Source organism: Amblyomma americanum, chromosome 1 (genome assembly GCF_052857255.1).
Source record: "Amblyomma americanum isolate KBUSLIRL-KWMA chromosome 1, ASM5285725v1, whole genome shotgun sequence".
NCBI classification, from domain to species: Eukaryota; Metazoa; Arthropoda; class Arachnida; order Ixodida; family Ixodidae; genus Amblyomma; species Amblyomma americanum.
The window spans coordinates 408,790,564-408,810,728 of record NC_135497.1 but is presented as its reverse complement, the minus strand read 5'-3'; the positions used below and the strand labels follow the sequence as shown (position 1 = coordinate 408,810,728).

The following is a 20,165-nucleotide window of genomic DNA, read 5'->3' as shown; positions in this document are numbered from 1 at the left end:
CACAGAAGATGAAGAAACAAACATTACAAAGGTTAATGGCACTATGTATTTTCGTTCACAGGTCAGTTGAATGTCACAGGCAAATGCTAGAATTGTTTTTCCTGCACCCAATAATCTATAGAGTGTGTGCAGAATGATCAAGCCGAGCCCCAACAACAAGCTTGGATATACAATAAAACACAAGAGAACATTTGTTGAATATGCAGAATCAGCCTCCTACAGTAGTTAATTGACCTGTGAATGAAAACACAAGGGCCACAGTGAAAGATGCTTGAAAGAATGCCTTTGGGAGTACTGTTACAATGTAAACAAACTGGGTGGCCATTTTTTTTATTTACACTGTGGAACTCCACGTACGCTACAGTAAAACTTCATTAATTTGTTAATTTGACCCCCGTTAATTTAGAAATTCCAAATCCCACAGAGAACACTCATGTAATTTGGATGCTCATTAATTTGGACACTGCAGGGCTTGCACTGGTTAATTTGGACAAGCTCCAGAGGGGCACCGTGTCGAGGTATGACCAGCTCAGCTAGCAATCGTCCAAATATCTATCCTCAGGCCTTGTTCCCCGTGCACCTCAGATGCGTGAGAAGGCCAGTACATATAGGCCGAGAAATAGTGCAGCCATGCAGTTTCATTTTTGGTGTTTCGTGGCGACTCTCAGCCGTGCACCAGCCAGCCAGGCAGCAAAGCTCAGCTGCACATTGTTAACATGGAGGCTCTGTGGCCATTTAGAAGGCGGGTTAACTTGTTGCTGGTCTTTTATATTCATTTTTCAAAGCATCACACCAGTCCAGAGCAGATTCGCGCTCTCCTCGCTTCTGTCTGAGCGATTGTTCCGTTCCTCCAGTGTGCCAAAAGTGTAGGCTCGTCGCATGCTGTTTGCTGTTGGCGCAGTGAAACCTCCTCACGTGCAACGCCATGGCTCATGAGGAGGCTGCACCACTACTCGATCGCATCATACGGAGCAGTTCTGCTGCTGACGCTTCCGATAGTGTGTACATGCATTAAGGCATTTGACGGGACTGCAACAAATCATTCATGCCGCATAGTTTTCATTTCAAAAGCAGACAATCCTTGCCCAGTTTTCACCAAACAAATTAATTATCATGCTAGCAGTTTTTGGCAGCTTTTTTGAAGCCATTCTACGATTCGACCTTAAGATAATTCGGGCTTTTTTTCCACTCCCTTGAAGTCTAAATTAATGAAGTTTTACTGTATTTCTAGTCAGAGGGTACCTATATATTATGCTCGTTTCTTTATATTAAACAGTTGGAAGTTAGTAATTAGGTGCTTCTTGTCCTTCTCATGTCCACCTCTTGTACTGTGCTGTATGTTTGTTAATAATAATAATAAAAAAATCGGCGCACATTTGGAAGCCGGAGCAGCAAGGAAGGGATCTCGGTCGTGCGCGCCGCAGACGACTCAAGAGCCTTGGAGAAAATTTTGCTCATTGCCAACAGAAAGCACGTAACCTTGAGCGTACATCGAGATGCCCTCTCCACTTTGCTCACGCGTAGCAGCGCCAGGTAAAAAAAAAACATGACTCGAGCTTTCTGGAAACCTCTCTCGAGGGCATGACTAATGACGACTGAAGCATCGGCGGGAGGGTGAGAGAGCGATTGTATTGTGGATGCTATGTGTGGGTGCGAGCCTGCCTTGGTGTTAAGCGACAAACATGACTCCCACATGACTCCTGGGTCAACGCCTCTGACACCCAGCCACAGACCAGCGAGGGAGCGTGTGCCAGTCTTGGGGATGGCTACTTGGTGATCCTCCAGTCGTCAGACTGACGCAGAGCCCAGTGAACAATTTGTGTTTATGTGTTCGCCTCTCACTTGTTTCAGTGCACTGTTGTGGCAACATCTCTCTTGCACTGTAGCCTCTGTTACATGCTACTTTGCAAGTGTTCTTACGAGTAATTAGAATTTCCTCTGTACCTTCTCTTTTCAATATAAAGTTTGTTTTATTTGTGAACCTGACTCCGACCCATTCTCTGGCTTGTGACAGGCGGACGCAGGGTACTAAACGACCACCACCCCCCTTTGTCACTTGGTGGCTGGTTTCTGGCTGAGCTTGCCAAACTGAGTCGAGAGTATCTATGGAGAGAAGAAACCACTATCCGCACACATCTTAGGGTGTCTATGAGCACAAGCAACAAGTGCGCATTGGTGACAATGTTCCAAAATTGTAAAGGGAACATAAAAGTGAATGGTGAATGCTTTCAGGTCACTACACATATGCAGAGGTAAGCTTTAGCTTAGCCTGATAACAGGTTCCAGCACTGAGCCTTAACAGAAAGTTATGAACCCATGCTCAAGCTTTGCAAGGAACATCCACCGGACCTCCAGAGCCACAGCCAGCCACCATATACGGTGCTGCTGTTGCATGGATGGGACAGACCCTGAAAACAGGTGAAGTGTATGGACATGCACATATAGAAAACAGCAGCACAGCAAAGCCCTATGACCTGCAAGCTACTCTGGTGACTGAAGTAAGAGCAGTGGCCTCAAGGTATACTTCCAGGGCACTGTAAATAACTTGAGTCTAGGGGTGCATCAATATTCGGAAATTTCGAATGCCGAATCAAATAGCCTCGTATTTGCTTATTAAAATAAATCAAATAGTGTATGTTCAAAATTATTAGAACTGAATCGAATATGCCCTCAAGTTTTTGAATACTTGTCAAATAATTGGCGCGAAGTCCGAGTAAGTCCTGCCATATTTTTCTTCCATGACTATTCAAAAAAAAGGGACCATACACACCACGTTAACATGCTGCCGTGATCGGTATGTGTGGGATGGAGCGTTCAGTGCCACGGTGAGGTCCATTCGTGTGGCGGTGTTTGTAATCCTCATACATGGCCTCAGAGACTGGACGACACAGCAAGGCCCAGGCAGGTTTAGCAAGCCCAGCCTTTATGCCTAACCTTGGAGGCCATGCCTCATACTCAAGTTCTCACCCGTCTCATGCACTAAGACCTGGCACTATTTTATTATCTTCTATTATCAACAGCAAAAGGTACTTTTCCATCAGCATAACGCGACAATGATAAAGTTAATAAGCTGACTTCGTGTTGCGACTCCCCAAATCAAGATCAGTATTGCGTCTTTTAACAAATACAGCTATAACTGCGAAAGCAGCGCTTCACTGTTCTTTAAAACTGCTCACTGATTATTCGCACAAGCAGTAAATATTCGTCAAAACATTTTATTCGTATCTGATTCAGCTCTCTCACTATACAATTTGTATTCGATTTGGTTTTCAGCTAAACTAGTCACATTTGATGCCGTAGCAAAGCTACACTAGAGACTTTTAGTATAACATACGCAGACATACACAAAGGGATAGCGAGCGCTATAAAATAGCATCCTTCGTATTGCGCACGTGCCAAACGCTATTCCAAATAGAGGTTTAACGTACGTGCGTGTTACGTACCCTGTTTTTTTTTTAATTTAGCATGCATGCTCTTGCTTACACTAGGAAAAATGGCGTTGTCAAGATGGCGGTGCCCACGTCATCCACTTTGGAGAGAATTCGTCAATGTTATTGCGTTTTTAGGCATATTCATTGCACTCAAATCGGACACGTGATATTCGCTTTGCCTCCCCTCGGCAACAGCATAACGAATGAGGAATAAACTTGCCCACTTTTTGATTCTGTGTAACGAATGTGCAGTTCTTAACCGTAACAAGACACCACCGACTGTGGATTGCCTTGATCTGGATTTTTACGCCAAGGTAGCCTTGCCAAATGCAGTCATTTCGGCAGTAGGCAGAAGGGCCCAAAAGAACTCAACATGACATTATCAAAAACCTAGCTCGGTTCAGATACCCATAAGAAATTGGGCCCTGACTAGACTTAACTGGCCATGGAACTGGCTATCTACACGATACGACTTGGATAACTTTGACTAAATGTGAAAAATGTGTCACAAAATATTTTCACATTTTAACACTGGATGACGCCACTGCGTCCTGCGTTATCATTGCATTCAGGTTGGCATACGATAAACTAAATGTGCTTATGCGATTTCCACTGAAACCTCCCGCTAAATGGTTGCGTCTAGCATACGTAAGCGCTCATACGCTATTTTAAAACTCTCTAGAATTCGTATTCGATTCGTTCTGTAAAAGTACTTTTCGCACACCCCTACTTGAGTCATTGTTCACATGCTTCTGGCTCTGCTACCACTGATGTTTTGCATTTTCAACGGCAGATAAGACTCATTTCCCAGTGCCACAAAGAAAGCAGCTATTGATTTTGAGCACCCAGGATTGCCTAAACAAGCACAGAAGAAAAGCATGCACTTAATGGATGGAATGTGCAAACTTATACAATTAAATATTCAGACAAAAATTCATAAGGACAAAAAAAAAAGGGTGTTCACTACTACATAGCGGCCAGACAGCTGCTATGGCAGCCAGAGTATACAATAGGTGTATCTGTGTGGCTTAGGTTCCTGATGCAAATACCATATTTACTCACGTAATTTCCGCCCACTCGTAATTTGCGCACCCCTAATTTATTACGCGGATTTATAGAAATGAACTTCTCACTCGCATATTTTGCGCTCCCTCCTGTGCAAGCAGACTAGAATGCACACGGGTGTGCACGAGGCAGGCTTCAGAAGATTATCATCACGTGTGGCTGCGAAAGGCGAGTTAGTGGTTTCAAAGAAAGTCAGCACTTCGTTTGTAAACTGCTTCCAGTAAAGAAAAGTCAACTGCATGCCATTTAACCTGCCCCCTTGCGCCAGCAGTCGCTTTCTGGCAACCTCCTTTCGGGAACCTCCGGAGCGTGCGTCGCACTAGAAACCGAAACTGCCAAGCCACTGGCTGTTCTGTTCGCTGCTACTCAGCCACACGTGCAGTCCTACCATCACTTTCTAGGACGTGTTCACTAAATCTCCACGTAATTTGCGAACCACCACCTTTCTGAAGCTTGAATTTTAAGAAAAAAAAGTGTACAAATTACCCTGGTAAATACGGTATACTTGGTCACCACTTTCTCGATACTTAACAGCTAGGGCTGACATTTACACTGATGAAAGAATCTACAAAGAGGAATGAGTGCAAACGAGACGGAATTCAGTAAATCTCAAGCAGATTAAGTACATAGTAAGCACCACAACACTACTCTTTCCACTCACCCTTGCAAAGCAGGCTAGCTTGGCTTCTTCAAGGTCCTTTTCAGTGAATTCTCCTCTTGTGAGCCATGCCACAGAGTCACAAAACACATCCAATGTTTTCTCCATGTTAGGATCCCTTCAGAAGAGGAGAGAAAAAATTGGAGGGGACACTTAAGCTCCGCCTTAAGGGTATGACGCGACAGCGTAATGGGTTACTTCCTATATATGCAGAAGGTCATCCTCTACTTTACATTCCTCGATCCCTGGGAGTCCTCATACCCTTGCTGGCGCAGTGGTGTGCGATTAACTCTTTTGTTACCATGCCACTATGCATCAATTACTGGTGGTCGACGAATTCGAAGCATGATTTCAGCGCTGCCAGGGCCGTTGAGGACTTTTCGCACTATCTAGTTTGTTTTTTAGACACTATACTGTGAGTTTCTTGAGTAGTTTGTATTTTTCTCGCAAGGCGGTGATTTTTTAAACACCTTTGAAGTTGAGATTCAGCTACCATAGCATGCTAAAGTGCTTTGCGGAGAAGCCAACCAGCACAAGTTTGCCACTCGGTTTTTTTACGGCCTCTGCAATTGCCACGAGTGGCTTCGAAACAAACGTAAAACTATGGAAAAGTGTCTCTCAGTTGCTGCTCCTTGGCTGACCAAATTTTTCTTCTTAAGCAATAGTTTTTAGAGAAATTTTATAACACAAATTTTGGCTACGTGAAATGTGTGGCTATTTTGGTTATGTGAAATCTCGTGGAGGCATGATGCTGGTTGTAAGTAAACTAAAAATGTTGAAAAGTACATTTATCAAGCTATAGTTTGATATATTACATTGTTTTTGTCACTGCAGAAAATGTCTATCAAACACACTTTGGAAATGGTGTGTTTTTATTGTAGTATCAGAAAAACATTTCTAGCCGGAACATTTCTTGTGATACAAACTTAAACATTTGGTGGCTAGTTAATAATAAACTGGAAACGTTTGCAAGTTCCAGAATGTTTTTAATACTTTTTCTCCAAGACATATTGTCTTGCCAATAACCTTTCCTAGATTTTCAACTTTTTTGTGTGTTTGCCCATTTTTTTCACAGTATTCACACAAAGTATTTGTGTTGAAATAAATGTCTTCTGAAGCACATTCTACTTCCATCATGTTCGTGTAAGTTTCCCTTTTTTACGCTCTCCTCCGCCCTGCCTCAAGCCCAGACCTAAAGTCACGATGACTTACAACCCCACTGATCTGAGACTGCCGCCACAGACCAGAGGCCCAACTGACCCACCTGCCCACACGAGAACACAGCACCCCAGCCCCTGCCATTAGGTGAGTCCACAGGCCTCGGCATTGGCTTCCGGCGACCAGTGGCTCTGTCTTCGTGGACCTGACTTCACCCGCTCATCATCTTCTCATCTCTTTCATCGTGATGGAAAGCCCTTCATCTCTTCATCTCCCTTCATCTCTTCTCTGTTCATCCCTTTTGCCACGCCCATTGTCGCGTCCTGCATTTCATCGTCATTGCCATTCTTCTAGTTTGCGCGATCAGGATGATCGTTGCGTGGCCCCCGGTCACGTGACGGACTTGAAGACGACGAATTGGGCAGTGGAGCGGGCAGGAGCGCTCGTGCTAAGCCCACCGCCATTAAATCATATCATCACCATCTGTCATCACACCCAGTTCTTCGGCTTGGTGCCATGTAACAATATTACAGAAAGCTTTTTGCTTCAACACAAGAATACAGCTTAAGAATGAAACCATCGTGGTGTTTGTCTTAGAACTTTGGCAAAAGATAGAACACAGCGACTTCAAAACACTACATGTAGACTAGACAAGTGCTTGTCTCATCGCTTGTCCGTGTCTTTCGTGCTATTTTATACCAAGATGACGTACCAACTGACTCAACTTTCTGTTTTACTTCAGAACAGGTCTCAACTGTACGCTGACAGACCACTCTGTGAGTGAGATTTATAACAGAGCCATATGGTCACAACAGTTGGTGGTGAAAAAAGCCCACTCTAGAAATAGCTCTTGTGTTTGTAAGAACAGTGGAGGTGGTGGAACACAGCACGAGTGAGCTACAAAAAAGCCATATTGACAAATCTACTTCTGCCCTTCAAGTGGGTATGGCAAACCATGTTAAGCACCACAATAAAAGGCACATAAAAACGGCCAAGTGGAAAGAAAGTGCAAGAACTGAAGCCAAGGAGCAAAAGCAGGCCCTGGGCATCAGGACAAAGCCAAGGCCCTAAATTCACTGTGGCTCTCGAGATCACGGATCGTCTAACTGCAAGCATATCAACACAAGGTGTTTTAAGTGTGGTAAAGTAGGTCACCTGACATGTTGCTGTCTGCCTAGTGCAGGCAAGGTAAAGAAGCAGTCCACAACTAAAGTCGCACTGTGCAGTCGACCAGCAGGCTACCTAAGCACTACAGTAAAGGATCATTATCGAATTTCAAGGGACCGAAAAAATGCTCAAATTATGCAATGTTGGAATTATAGACAAACCTTGAAAAAACTGACAAGAACTGCTTGCATCAACGCAAATTTATTTATTGAAAGATTGGGCAACGGTTGCCTGCTTTTCAGATAAGAACAAAGCAACACTGAATATTTTTCACATTTCCTTCAATGTCTTATTGCATGCACACTGTTGAGAGCGTCAAAGCAGAACTGCTTCAAAATGGTAACGGCCTCTCCAGTATCTTTGAAGGAGCGACGTGGCAGCAGTGGAGCCCCCAAGAGGCGGTGGCGCTTGTGCGCCAGCAGTGCTAATTGTCCAGATTTATGAATTAACTATAGATGAATTACGATAGGGGTGTGCAAATAGTAGTTTTTTGGCTTGAAACGAATTTGAAGCAAATAGTAAATTTCTTCGAAGAATTTTGAAGTGAATATTTGGAATACTTCTGGAATGCAAAAAAAAAGTTGTACAGCACAATAACCATTTTCAAAATCACGTATTGTTCTAACACACAAAGCCATTTCATGAAATAATGAGAAAGTGCATTGAAGCTTTGTCAAACTCACTGAAGCTGTGTCAACTTCCTGCAAAAATTGCTATCAGAAAATGGGGGAGTCGACTAGCATGCGGTGCCGACATATTTGTGGGATATGAGACCTATCTTTGGGCCCTCCAACTGCTGCTCTTAACAGCAATTGCGTAATTGCACACCTGTTGCTTTTAAGCGGTGACTCCATGAACACCTTCTAGGAGTATGCACCGTGCGCCCCAAAGCCACCCTTTGTCAGGCGTCGGAAAGAGACACCCATCTCCACGTGCCTCGTTCTAGCTCCCCTCTGTACCCACGCCATCATGCTTAATTAGCAAATTTCACACAAAGAGCGGCAGAGGCAGCTGCAGTCAGCTCAGACTCGTCCTGCGGAAGCGCGGATGTGCAGATATCTGGCAGGTACAGGTCTAAGCGCCACAATTGCACCTGCCCGTGTCTGCTGCCACTCACATGCACATACTGGCTTGGGTGCACAAGCATGCGGCGTGGACACCTAGCAAGTCAGGGCTTTGGCTGGGCGCGTTCCACAGTGCCATCCCGGAGTGCACTGAATTGTAACCACATGAAGCAAGCACTCCAGAAACGTTATCTGCTCAAGACGAATAATTTGAGATTTCAAACACCAAACACTCAGATTAAATTGAATACCGAATACTTTACTATTCGGCAAAATATTTAAAATTACCGAATATCTGCACACCCCAAATTAACGACCTCTTACTGCACTTGTATTCTCTGCACACATAGTCACCCCCAGTAGCCTTCACAGTTAATGGAGTGCCTTTAAAGATGGAGCTAGATTCAGGATCTCCTGTCTTGCTCATCTACAATGACACCTTCAACCAATACATGGGTACCTACCAAGGCTAATCAAGAGAGACATCACGCTCAAATCCAAACTACGAATTAGGAACTATACCAGCACAGGAAACTGTTGCTGCTGATGTGCACCTTGGCAAGACTACAAGTCAGTAGGCACTCTTGGCAGTTGCCTGAAAAAGACCTAAAGTAGGCTCACGACAATTCAAACTCTGAGAATTCTAACTTTTCGTTATTCAAAAAAATTTCAAAACATTGGTTGGCTGGCTATATTTTCAATGCATTTTAAAGTTGCTCAATTAGTGCCGGGGATTCTCATAAATTAATTGAATTCAAACTTTTTGGCTTGCTCCAGCACTCTTGGCACACAAAAGAGCAACGGCTGAAGTTATATACACGAGTTCTGCGGCGCTGCAAAAGTTCTAAATTCGACCCCCTCCACTCCGATAACTCAGATGCGGTCCGCACGGAGGCCATGTCGATTGGAGTCGACAGTCACAGCATAATGTCATTTTCCAAGCTTCGCTACCAATCCACAATGACATTGGCTATCGGTTGCACCACAAGCAGCCAAGGCCAGCTGCGCACTTGTTCAAATGCTGACTGAAGTGCGTTGGTATTTTTTTTTTAGGTGCCACGCTGTTTTGGCGCAAATGCAAATGAATGTTCAGCTCTCTTCCCTCCACATGGTCAACACGAGCTGCTTGCTGTGTGGAGGTTCTACCGCTACTGCGCCACACCTGCGAAGGAGGCTGCAGAAGGCTTTACTATTTTGAACCATCTCTGCTTTGATTTCATGACAGTGGGCATGCAGTACACCATGACGAAATTGCGAAAAACCATCACTGCCCCAGAGTTTTCAGTAAAAAGCAGACGACCATTGCTTATCTTTTCATCAGTTAAGTTCGCTGCATTGTAAAACTGCTCTGTGAAAGGTTTTTTTGTAGCCATTCGATTATCAAAACTTCAGATAATTCGAACCTTTTTTTTTTGGTTCCTTGAGGTCCCAATTAATGTGGTTTTACTCTATTGGGAAACCAATGCATTATTGGTAACTTTTTTTCAATTATACAACCAGTCAGAAACTGTTGACTGAATAAAGACACCAGAGCCTTTCACCCATATTTTATGTCATGCCAAAGCATTAAGCTACGTTTGCACAGTGAAATAGTTGCAAAGCACTATTTGTATGAATACATGTCCATAAAGCAAACCACACTTAGTCTTGGTCCACATTACGGAGCACTTCTGACAATTCAAACTTCTGATAATTCAAACAAAAATCTCTGGTTCCTTGAAGCTTGAATTAATGAGAGTCTACTGTAGTTTCGTAGGCAGACAAAGGCTGATCACATCTGATTTGCTATAATGTGAAGTAAACTCAGCATAAGTGGAGGAATGCGGCATCAAAGGCAGAGTTCTGGAAATGCTCCAGGAGTTTGAAGACTTTTCACATCGGGTTGTGGTACACTGAAAGAACAACAGGACAAGCCAAGAGTCGACCGGATGAATGACCACAGTTTTTCAGACCCCAGTGGAGACAAGGTGGAGCAAGAATTTAAGCATCTGGAACAAGGAGGCTCTGTCACGGCAGCGGGCCATGCTAAATCGGCATCCCTGATAGTGCTACGATGATGATGATTATGGATTTTTATGGAGCAAGGGCGTCTATGGCCAAAGAGCGCCATGGCACAAGGTATTTTTCGATTACTCAAGGTGGGGTCAAAGAACCACTTTGCAAGCATTTCACCCCTTACAAGCCGAGCACCAGGGCAAGGGAATGCTTGTACCCATTGTATGACCGGTGGGTACCCGGCGGCACTGGGGATCGAAGCCTGAACCTCCCGCATGCGAGGCGGATGCTCAACCACTCGGCCACCACTGCGGTCCCTGATAGTGCTAGCACTGAAAGCAGACGGCAAGGGTGTCAATTTGAGGTGATTAAAGCCTGGTCTGAATCCAGCAGTCATGACAACACAGCAGTCATGACAATACCCATTCCAGCAGTCATGACAATACCAGCAGTCATGACAAAACCCATTCCCTACAAGGGGAAACATTTTTGCATCCTTGCAAAGCCAAGTCAAGTTCTCCATGTTAAACTACTGTAAGAAAGTCCCACACTTGCTCAAGATATGAAGGTATTGTGTTGTGTTGGGTTTTATGGCACATAGGCAGCTAAGGCCATCATGCGCCAAGCTCAAGGTATAGAAATGGTTTTCTGTAGAATGTTAGGAATATAAAAAATCGTCGATGGTGCAGACGGCCTAAAAATATTGAACTGCCTGGTAAAACACAGGGAAGAAGAAATCTGGAAATAGCTAATGGTAAAAGCCCCAGATAAGGTAACGTAGCCTCAGCGGCTATCCTTGACTGGGCAAGGATCCTGAGGCTTCCAACCAATCAAATCAAAAGCCTCAGCCTTCTTCTCAGGAATGAGAAACTGGCTGAGGTGTACCATGCAATAAAGTGAACCAATGGTTCAAAATATAGTTTTTCAAGTACCCCTGCTTCTTTTAAAAAGCTAAAAACGGAAGGTATGTTAACAATGGCATTATCCTCTAAGAGCAGTGCTGGATGAAAAGGAATGCATTCATTATCAAACTGAGTAAAATACTTCTTTCTTAGTGTTTCAAGTTTCACGCATGAAAACAAAATGTGTTTAACAGTAATGTCATCTCCGCATTCGCAAACAGGTTTGTCTTGTTTTGTTAGCAGGAAATTGTGCGCAAGGTGCGTGTGGCCTATCCGAAGACGGCATAAAATCACTTCCTTAAAACGTTCCTGCTGAACAGATGATTTAATTTACCGGTTTTGCCAAGTGTAGTTTATTATTCACTTCGCCGTTCCATGCGGACTGCCATTTTTCTCTTAATTTACGCTGTACTAAGTTTATGCAATCCTTAAAAGGTATATTTACTTTTTTTATTTCCTTGCCACGAGCTTTACCAGTGCAGAAATCTGCCCTCTCGTTGCTTCTTATTCCGACGTGACTGGGAACCCAGCAGAATTTTGTTTTGTCCCCGAGCTGTCGCTGTTACTACCTTTTGCATGATGTCACCAAGAATCGGAGTGACTGCATTTCTAGAGTGCAGAGCTGTAAGTATACTGAGGGAATCTGTGCAAATAATACTGTTGGTGAGGTTTTCGTTTTCTATTTTTTCTACGGCTACACAGACTGCGTAACATTCTGCAGTGAAGATGGATGAGCACTGTGGAAGTCTTACTGTTTTCTCAGACTTCCGTTGGACCACTGCGCTTCTTACGTAAACGTCCGTTTTTGAACCATCTGTATAAAACTGCGTAAAACTACTGTATTTTTCTTCGAGTGCAAAGAAATTCTTGTAGTATATGTTATTGCGGGGTTTGCTTTTTATCGAACTGAATAAGAGTGAGATCATAGATTGCAGGAAAATTGTACCATGGAGGCAGTGGATCTCGTCTCCAAGCAATGTCAGGTAATGTATCTAGTACGCCGAGGTTTTGGCACATCTCTTCAATACGCAGGAGGAGTGGCCTGATAGCGAGCAGCTTATTGTTAAACAATGTTCTAGATGGGCACTTTGTGACTATTGGGTAACATAGGTGTTTGGGCAGTGAACGCATTTTTAAAATGTATGAGCTTGTGAGCATGGTTCTTCTATCTGTAAGAAACGGTTCATTGATTTCTACTAGGGATGTGCGAATATTGAAATTTTCAAATACGAATCGAATACGAATATGAAGAAAAAATGGCCTCGAATATCGAAATGAATATCTGTTCAGTACAAAAAAATTTCAGAAAACGATGAGCAAGCAAACGTTTTGTTGGCATTATTTTTTTCAAAATAGTGTAAGGTCTTTGCAACTAAAATAAACAAAACTAGACTGCCTCAGTACCAACAAACATGATGTGCACAGAAATTTATACTACTTGATTAGACAGCATAACAGTATCCAAACTATAATGAGGTCACGCAAAACAAAATCCATGAAATGACAAGACTGGCAACAAAAAAATAACATGACTATTAAACCTCATTCATTCGGAGTTCAAAGGACCGGAAGAAATGCCCGGTTCATCTGAAGGCCTAATAAAGTTGCCGGTGCCCTCCCCCGAAAAAAAAGAAAAGTGCTGCCGAAAATGCTGATGATGCAGTAAGGCCTTATGAGGCGGCTCCATCGCGCTAACACCTGTAAGCCCGTGACGAGCCACCCGTTTTGGAGTGCTGGAAGAACAATACAAAAGCAAGCAAGGGGCCGGGGAACACACACCGGCGTCGGAGCGGCGAGGCAATTTCTAAAAAGGAAAAAGAATTAAGCCATGCGGAGCTGGGATTGGACTATCGGCGAATGCGCGGACCGGCATTTGAAGTTGCCGTGGGGCAGCGGTGAAGCTCACAAACCAAAACTACGCAGCCAGGCTATTTTTTTGCCCTAGCGACAAAGCCTTCCGATCGTTGTCACGCCTGCCGTTACGCCCACTAAAGAGGTGTGCAGGTTACAATGCACCATGCAATAGGCGGGATTTTACCAGGACCGCTTGCCCTATTGTGACTACTCGACGCGCCCCTTCAGGAGGCTCCCGCGGCATTCCGCAAGTAGGCTTTCCCGCATAGCGTAGTTTACAAAACGGGATGGTGGAAGTCACAATCGGAGAGTTATGAAGGCGACAGGATACATTCTTCGGATGTGGGCATTAAATACGTAACGTATTACCAAAGGATAAAAAAAAAAGCGCGATTTCGTGTTGCGATTGCTCGAAGCGGGCCGTCGGCCATCTTGTTCGCAGCACGGGTGATATGTGGGAAAGCCAACTTGGGGAACATCTCACGAGGTGAAGCCTTGCGACGTCGGGACGCGGTCGGTCCGCGTGATAAACGGCGTAGCAGGAAGTGGATACGACCTCTGTATTTTTTCCTGGAATTTTTTACTCGATTATTGGCTAATTTGTCCAGATATTGTGGTTTTGCCACGGTCGAATTTATGAAAGTATGCGCAGTATACAATCGCTGGCGAGTATTAGGGAATTTTCGAATATTCGGAAATTCACGAATATCAATTTTCGAATACAAATCGAATATCAAACATATTCGATTCGTATTCAAAATTTCAAATATTCGCACACCCCTAATTTCTACATAAAGACTATTTATGGGTGACGTCCTGTAAGCACCAGAGGAAAGACGCAAGCCTAAATTATGTATTGGATCTAGTTGTTTGAGGTACGAAGGTCTCGCTGACCCATAAACTATACATCCGTAGTCGAAGGTAGAGCGTACCACGCAGTGATAAATTTGTAAAAGACATGTCCTGTTAGCACCCCAACGTTTATGTGACAGTACTTTGAGTATATTTAGGGACCCGGAGGCTTTCTTTTTCAGTGCGTTTATACGAGGCAGGAAATTGAGTTTTTTGTCAAAAGTTATCCCAAGAAATTTGTGCTCATTTTTGACAGGTATCTGTGTTCCGTTCAGGTGCATGAATGGGTTGGATTGTATGCTTCGTTTCAGCGAGAAAAGGATGGCGACTGTTTTCTGTGTGGGAAACTGGAAACCGTTTTGATCTGCCCATGTCACTAACTTATTCATTGTCAACTGTATTTGTCTCTCGCATGTTGCTACGTTTGAGGATGTGCAGGCTATTTGAAGATCATCAACGTACACTGAATACAGGATGGAGTTTGGGATTACTTTACTTATGGAATTCGTCTTTACAATAAAAAGTGTTGTGCTTAAAATACACCCCTCGGGAACCCCGTTCTCTTGAACGAAGCTCCTGGACAGGGTTGATCCCAGGCAAACTTGAAATGAGCGGTCGGAAAGAAAGATATTGAGGCAGTTTAACATCCTACAGTGAATACCTAGGTCGCCCAGGTCGCGGAGGATCCCAAACCTCCAGGTTGTAACATACGCTTTCTCCATATCAAAGAAAACGGCAAGATAGTGCTATTTGTGTATAAAAGCTTCGCTTATTGTGTTTTCGAGGATAACTAAATGGTCTGTTGTTGAGCATCCCTTTTTATAACCGCATTGATGGACATCAAGAAGTTCACGGCATTCAAGGGCAAATGTTAATCTTATATTAAGGGCAATTTCAAAAGATTTCGTGAGACAGCTTATGTGGGCTATCGGCCTATAGCTACCATATTTACACGATTGTAAGTCGACCCTTTTTTGAAATTTAAAATTCCGAAGTGGGGGGGTCGACTTACAATTGAAACGAAACCTTGAACTGCCAATAAAAGCAAGAAAAACAATCAGGGACGCTACTGCGATGTTAGAAGTTTTTGTTTGCTCTACGGCTCCAAGTGTAGCATTCAGGTATTCCGCGGGCTTTTTGGCCAGGATTTTTCATTTTTTTATTTTTACTGCGCACACCGTTACCCACCGCGATGGCGATGGTTCAGTGCTACTGAACAGGATACCCGGGTTAGAACCCGACCACGGCGGCAGCGTTTCGATGGAAGCGAAACGCAAAGGCGCCCGTGTGTTGTGCGATGTCAGTACAGCAGGTTAAAGATCCCCAGGTGGTCGAAATTATTCAGGAGCCCTTCACTACGGCACCTCGTTCTTCCTTTCTTCTTTCACTCCCTCCTTTATCTTTTCCCTTACAACTAGGTTTCCGCCGATATTTGAGACAAATACTGTGCCACTTCCCTTCCCCCAAAACCAATTTCATTTCATTTCACTCGCGGGAAGAGCCGCTGTCCCGCTGTTCCAATCGCGGAGTCTGCGCCAGCGCCCAGGAGTGTCGCTAGCTGATGGAAGAGCCGCTATTTCAGTTGGTTGCGCAATACGTAACAGCGGCGCTTCTGGGGAATGCCGATGTTTGCTGGAAGAGCCGACGCCCCGACACCGATCACTCTTTGTTTGGTGGTGCTTGGAGTTGGTGATTTTGACTCGACTGCTGGCCGCGTGCTTCGCCATGAGCTCTCCAGGTTCGAAAAGCATTCGGCGCTCATTCACAGCAGTGTTCAAGAGGGAGGCCATCATTTACTCCGGAGAAACCAACTGCGTGGCGGACCGCAAGTTCGACGTTTCTGAACGGTTGGTGCGGGAGTGGCGGAAGCAGCGAGACAAAATTTTCTATTGCGACTCCAAGCGAAGAGGTTTCCGTGGGCCGAAGTCGTGACGCTTTCTGGAGCTGGAGGTCAAGCTTCCAGTGTATGTCACCGAAATACGTGATCGGTCCCTTCCAGTGACATGCGAAATGATCACGCAACAAGCCCGGGTCTTTGCTGCGGAAGTTGGAATACTCCGAACAGACTTCAAAGCCAGCAGGACTTGGGCTTCAAAATTTATGAAGAGGGCTGGCTTCTCTCTTCGTCGGCGTACCAGTGTATGCCAGAAGCTGCCTGCTGCTTATGAGGAGAAAGTTCTCGCCTTCCATAGGCACTACCTGATGCTTCGCGACTCACGGCGATACCTGCTCGGCCAAATCGGCAATGCGGACCAGACTCCCGCCCCGCCGCGGTGGCTCAGTGGTTAGGGCGCTCGACTACTGATCCGGAGTTCCCGGGTTCGAACCCGACCGCGGCGGCTGCGTTTTTATGGAGGAAAAACGCTAAGGCGCCCGTGTGCTGTGCGATGTCAGTGCACGTTAAAGATCCCCAGGTGGTCGAAATTATTCCGGAGCCCTCCACTACGGACCTATTTGTTTCTCTCTTCTTTCACTCCAGGATTATCCCTTCCCTTACGGCGCGGTTCAGGTGTCCAACGATATATGAGACAGATACTGCGCCATTTCCTTTCCACCAAAAACCAAACCAGACTCCCGTCTACTTCGACATGACGAGCAACACAACAGTGAGCGTGAGGGGAGCTCGCGAGGTTAAGCTTCTCACGACAGGAAACGAGAAACTTCGGTTCACTGTTATGCTATCATGCTTGGCAGATGGCACAAAGCTCCGACCGTACATTTCATTTCATTTCATTTATTGATCCCTTAAAGGCCCGAAGGCATTACATAAGGGGGGGCATATTGGTTTCCAACGGCGATGATGGGAACATGCATAACAATAAAAAGAACAAACATACAAACAAACATAAAAGGGGTTGTAGTCATATCAGGGTTTTCCAGCAAGTGATACATCATTTAACAAAGATATGTCAAGCAATACTCGCTACAAAAGAGCGCAGAAGTGATCAAGATTTATGTGAGGTGAATTTTTATTTTCTCGCGGAATGTTTTGTGATCAGTGCATGCAGCGATGTCGTTAGGCAGTGAATTCCATAGTGCTATTGCGTTGGGGAAAAATGAGTTGTTGTAAGCTGACGTGTGGCCACTGATGCGTGCTATCGGGTTACCGTGACTAAGCCGGGAGGACGTTCGTAGTGGGGCGGTTAATAGAGCGTGCCGTGATCTTGTGTTATGATAAAATGTATGAAGTAAGCATAGGCGGGAAACGACGCGGCGTGATTCCAGTGTTGAGAGACGGAGGGACTGCTTGAGGGCGGTGACACTGCCTTCTCTTGAGTAACATGAAGTGATGAACCGAGCTGCACGATTTTGAATTGATTCCAATTCGATGGTGAGATACGATTGCCATGGGTGCCAGATGGATGATGCATACTCTAATTTTGGCCGCACAAATGTTTCATACGCGAGTTGTTTTATGTTTGGGGATGCAGATTTCAGATTCCTTCTCAGGTAGCCAAGTGTGCGTGAAGTGTCGGAGCAAATGGTTCTAATGTGGGTGACCCAAGAAAGTGTTGATGTGAGATGTACACCTAGATATTTGTAAGATTTTGCAACGGTTATAGGGACTGATGAAATGCTGTAAGTGTGATTCGTCAAGGTGTGTTTGTGAGTGAAGGACAACGATTTGCACTTAGTAAGATTTAAAGGCATCTGCCACTTTTCACACCATGATGCAATAACGTCAAGGTCCAGTTGCAAAGTGAGGTTATCGGTTGGGTTACTTATTGCATTATAGATGACACAATCGTCCGCAAAGAGTCGCAATTTGCATTGAATATTAGAGGGCAGGTCGTTGATGTATATTAAGAAGAGTAATGGTGATAACCCGGCCCCTTGAGGGACACCAGATGTTACATCTGTTAAGGGTGACTGGATGTTATTGGCGGATGTGAACTGCGAGCGTCCTTTTAGAAAATGTTCGAGCCAGCATATCAGATTAGCAGGAATTCCCAGGAACGAAAGTTTCGCAAGCAGATGGTTGTGAGGTACGCGATCAAATGCCTTCGAGAAGTCTAAGAAGATTGCATCTATTTGGAGGTTATCGTCTATGGCCTTAAGGATGTCTTGGGTGAACTCTGCCAGCTGGGTTTCGCATGAAAATGATTTCCTGAAGCCATGTTGATGAGGATAAAAGAAATTTATTGAATCAAGGTGAGACATTAAGCTTGATGATATAATGTGCTCTAGAAGTTTAGAAGATATGCTAGTAAGGGATATTGGACGATAGTTAGCTGGGCATGCGCGATCACCTGTTTTGAAAATGGGAACAATTTGGGCTATCTTCCAATCGTCAGGAATGTTTCCGGTGTCCAAAGATTGGGTAAATATTAGGTGTAGTATCTGGCTTGATAATGATAGAGTGTTTTTAAGTAGTTTACTGTTTATTTGGTCACATCCTGCAGATGATGACAGCTTGAGTGAACTGATTAATTTGGAGATTCCTTCGGGGCTAATTTGAATTTCCGGCATTTCTTTTTGACTATTGGTTTGCAAAACGTTGGGTGTAGAATTGCTGACAGGCGAAAACACAGATGAGAAGTAGTCATTTAAAAGTTTTGCGCATTGATTAGTATCAGCTGGTTCGCCATCAGGTCCTACAAGATCGAACCGATTAGATTTATGTTTAGGGGAGAGGATACGCCAGAATTTGGTGGGATTTGTTTTGAGAATGGATAGCAAGTCAACAGAGAAAAATTTATCTTTCGCAGCACTCAATTCATTTAAATATTTACTCGCGCAGGCGTGGTATCTTTCCCATGCTTCTTGTTTTTGGCTTAGTTTAGCGGAACGATAAAGCCGTTTTTTCCTACTAAGAAGGTGCTTCAAGTTTTTGTTAAACCAAATATTGTTGGAATCCGATTTGACGACAATGGTTGGGATGTACTTATTTTTTAGTCGCAACATTGTTGACTTGTAACTTTCCCAGTTTTCGTGAGCTGTGTTGGTTAGATAAGAACCTAGGAAGTCGGTGAAAAAGAATGAAAGTTCCTTATTTATGGAATCGAAATTACCTCGCTTATAGTCAGTGATTAATTTTTTCGTAGGTGATCGCCTGTTGGAATGTAATGACGTGCAAATGTGCAGAAACATGTGATCGCTGAGGCCCGGAAGCAGAGTTACACTGTGAATGTTGTCTGGGCAAGATGTCAGTAACAGGTCAAGAGTGTGAGTACCTCTTGTGGGGTGTGTGATGGTTTGATGCAGGTTGAAGTCTAGTGTTAAGTCAAGAAATTGTTTCGATTCTTTGGAAGGTGAATGACTAGATACAGAGAGGGAAGCCCAGTTTATATGTGGATAGTTAAAATCACCGAACAGAAAGATGTTCGAATTCAAATATGTGTTTTTAATCGTCGTTAATGCGTCATGAAGGGAGTCACAGAAGGATGAATCGCTGTCTGGTGGCCTGTAGCAAATGCCCAATATTTCTTTCAATCCGAAGTTGTGCACGCATACCCAGGTTAGTTCTAGTTTGGTGTCGTGACAGATGAGTGATGATGATAGGGTGTTTCGGATGGCGATAAGCACTCCTCCGCCCCTCCGTCCGCGCCGATCACGACGATAAAGAACGTAGTTCCCGTTTGAAGGGAGGATTTCAGTATCTTTCACGCCTTCGTGTAGCCACGTTTCTGTTAGTAGGACAATGTCAGCACCAGTGTCGTCGATAAGGCTGTGCAGTTTATCTCGCTTTGGTAAAATGCTCCGTATGTTAGTGAGGACGATATTGAGATGCTTGGAACGTGAAGGGTGGGGGCGATTTGGTGGCGTAGCATGTTTTGCGGGGTGTCAATCGGTGCTTTGTGATGGTTTGTAGGAGAGGTGCTCGGATTGAGCACGACCAGCTGGCTGTTTTGCAGACTCAATTACGCTATCAGACACAGGGTCGTACACATAGCATTTATGCCCTACATGAAGCTTGTCAACGTAAAGCTTGAATGCGCATTTTTTAGGCCGAATAAACTGTATCAATTTAGAGCGAGCGAGACGTGTGGCAAAAGCAAAATCTTCTCTGATGGCGTAA

At 44.4% G+C, this 20,165-nt stretch overlaps 1 protein-coding gene across 2 annotated transcripts in view; it reads right to left on the bottom strand.

The window, feature by feature from the left end:
• The window catches only part of LOC144115794 (uncharacterized), a 59,876-nt gene that overhangs the window by 24,129 nt on the left and 15,582 nt on the right, over window positions 1-20,165 (bottom strand). The window contains exon 2 of one of the 2 annotated variants that reach the window (XM_077650287.1): window positions 5,158-5,272. In XM_077650287.1, the coding sequence (XP_077506413.1) occupies window positions 5,158-5,272 (115 nt within the window). Of the gene's footprint in view, window positions 1-3,483; window positions 3,639-5,157; window positions 5,273-20,165 lie in introns of those variants that run through there. The other variant, XM_077650288.1, reaches the window with a different exon arrangement.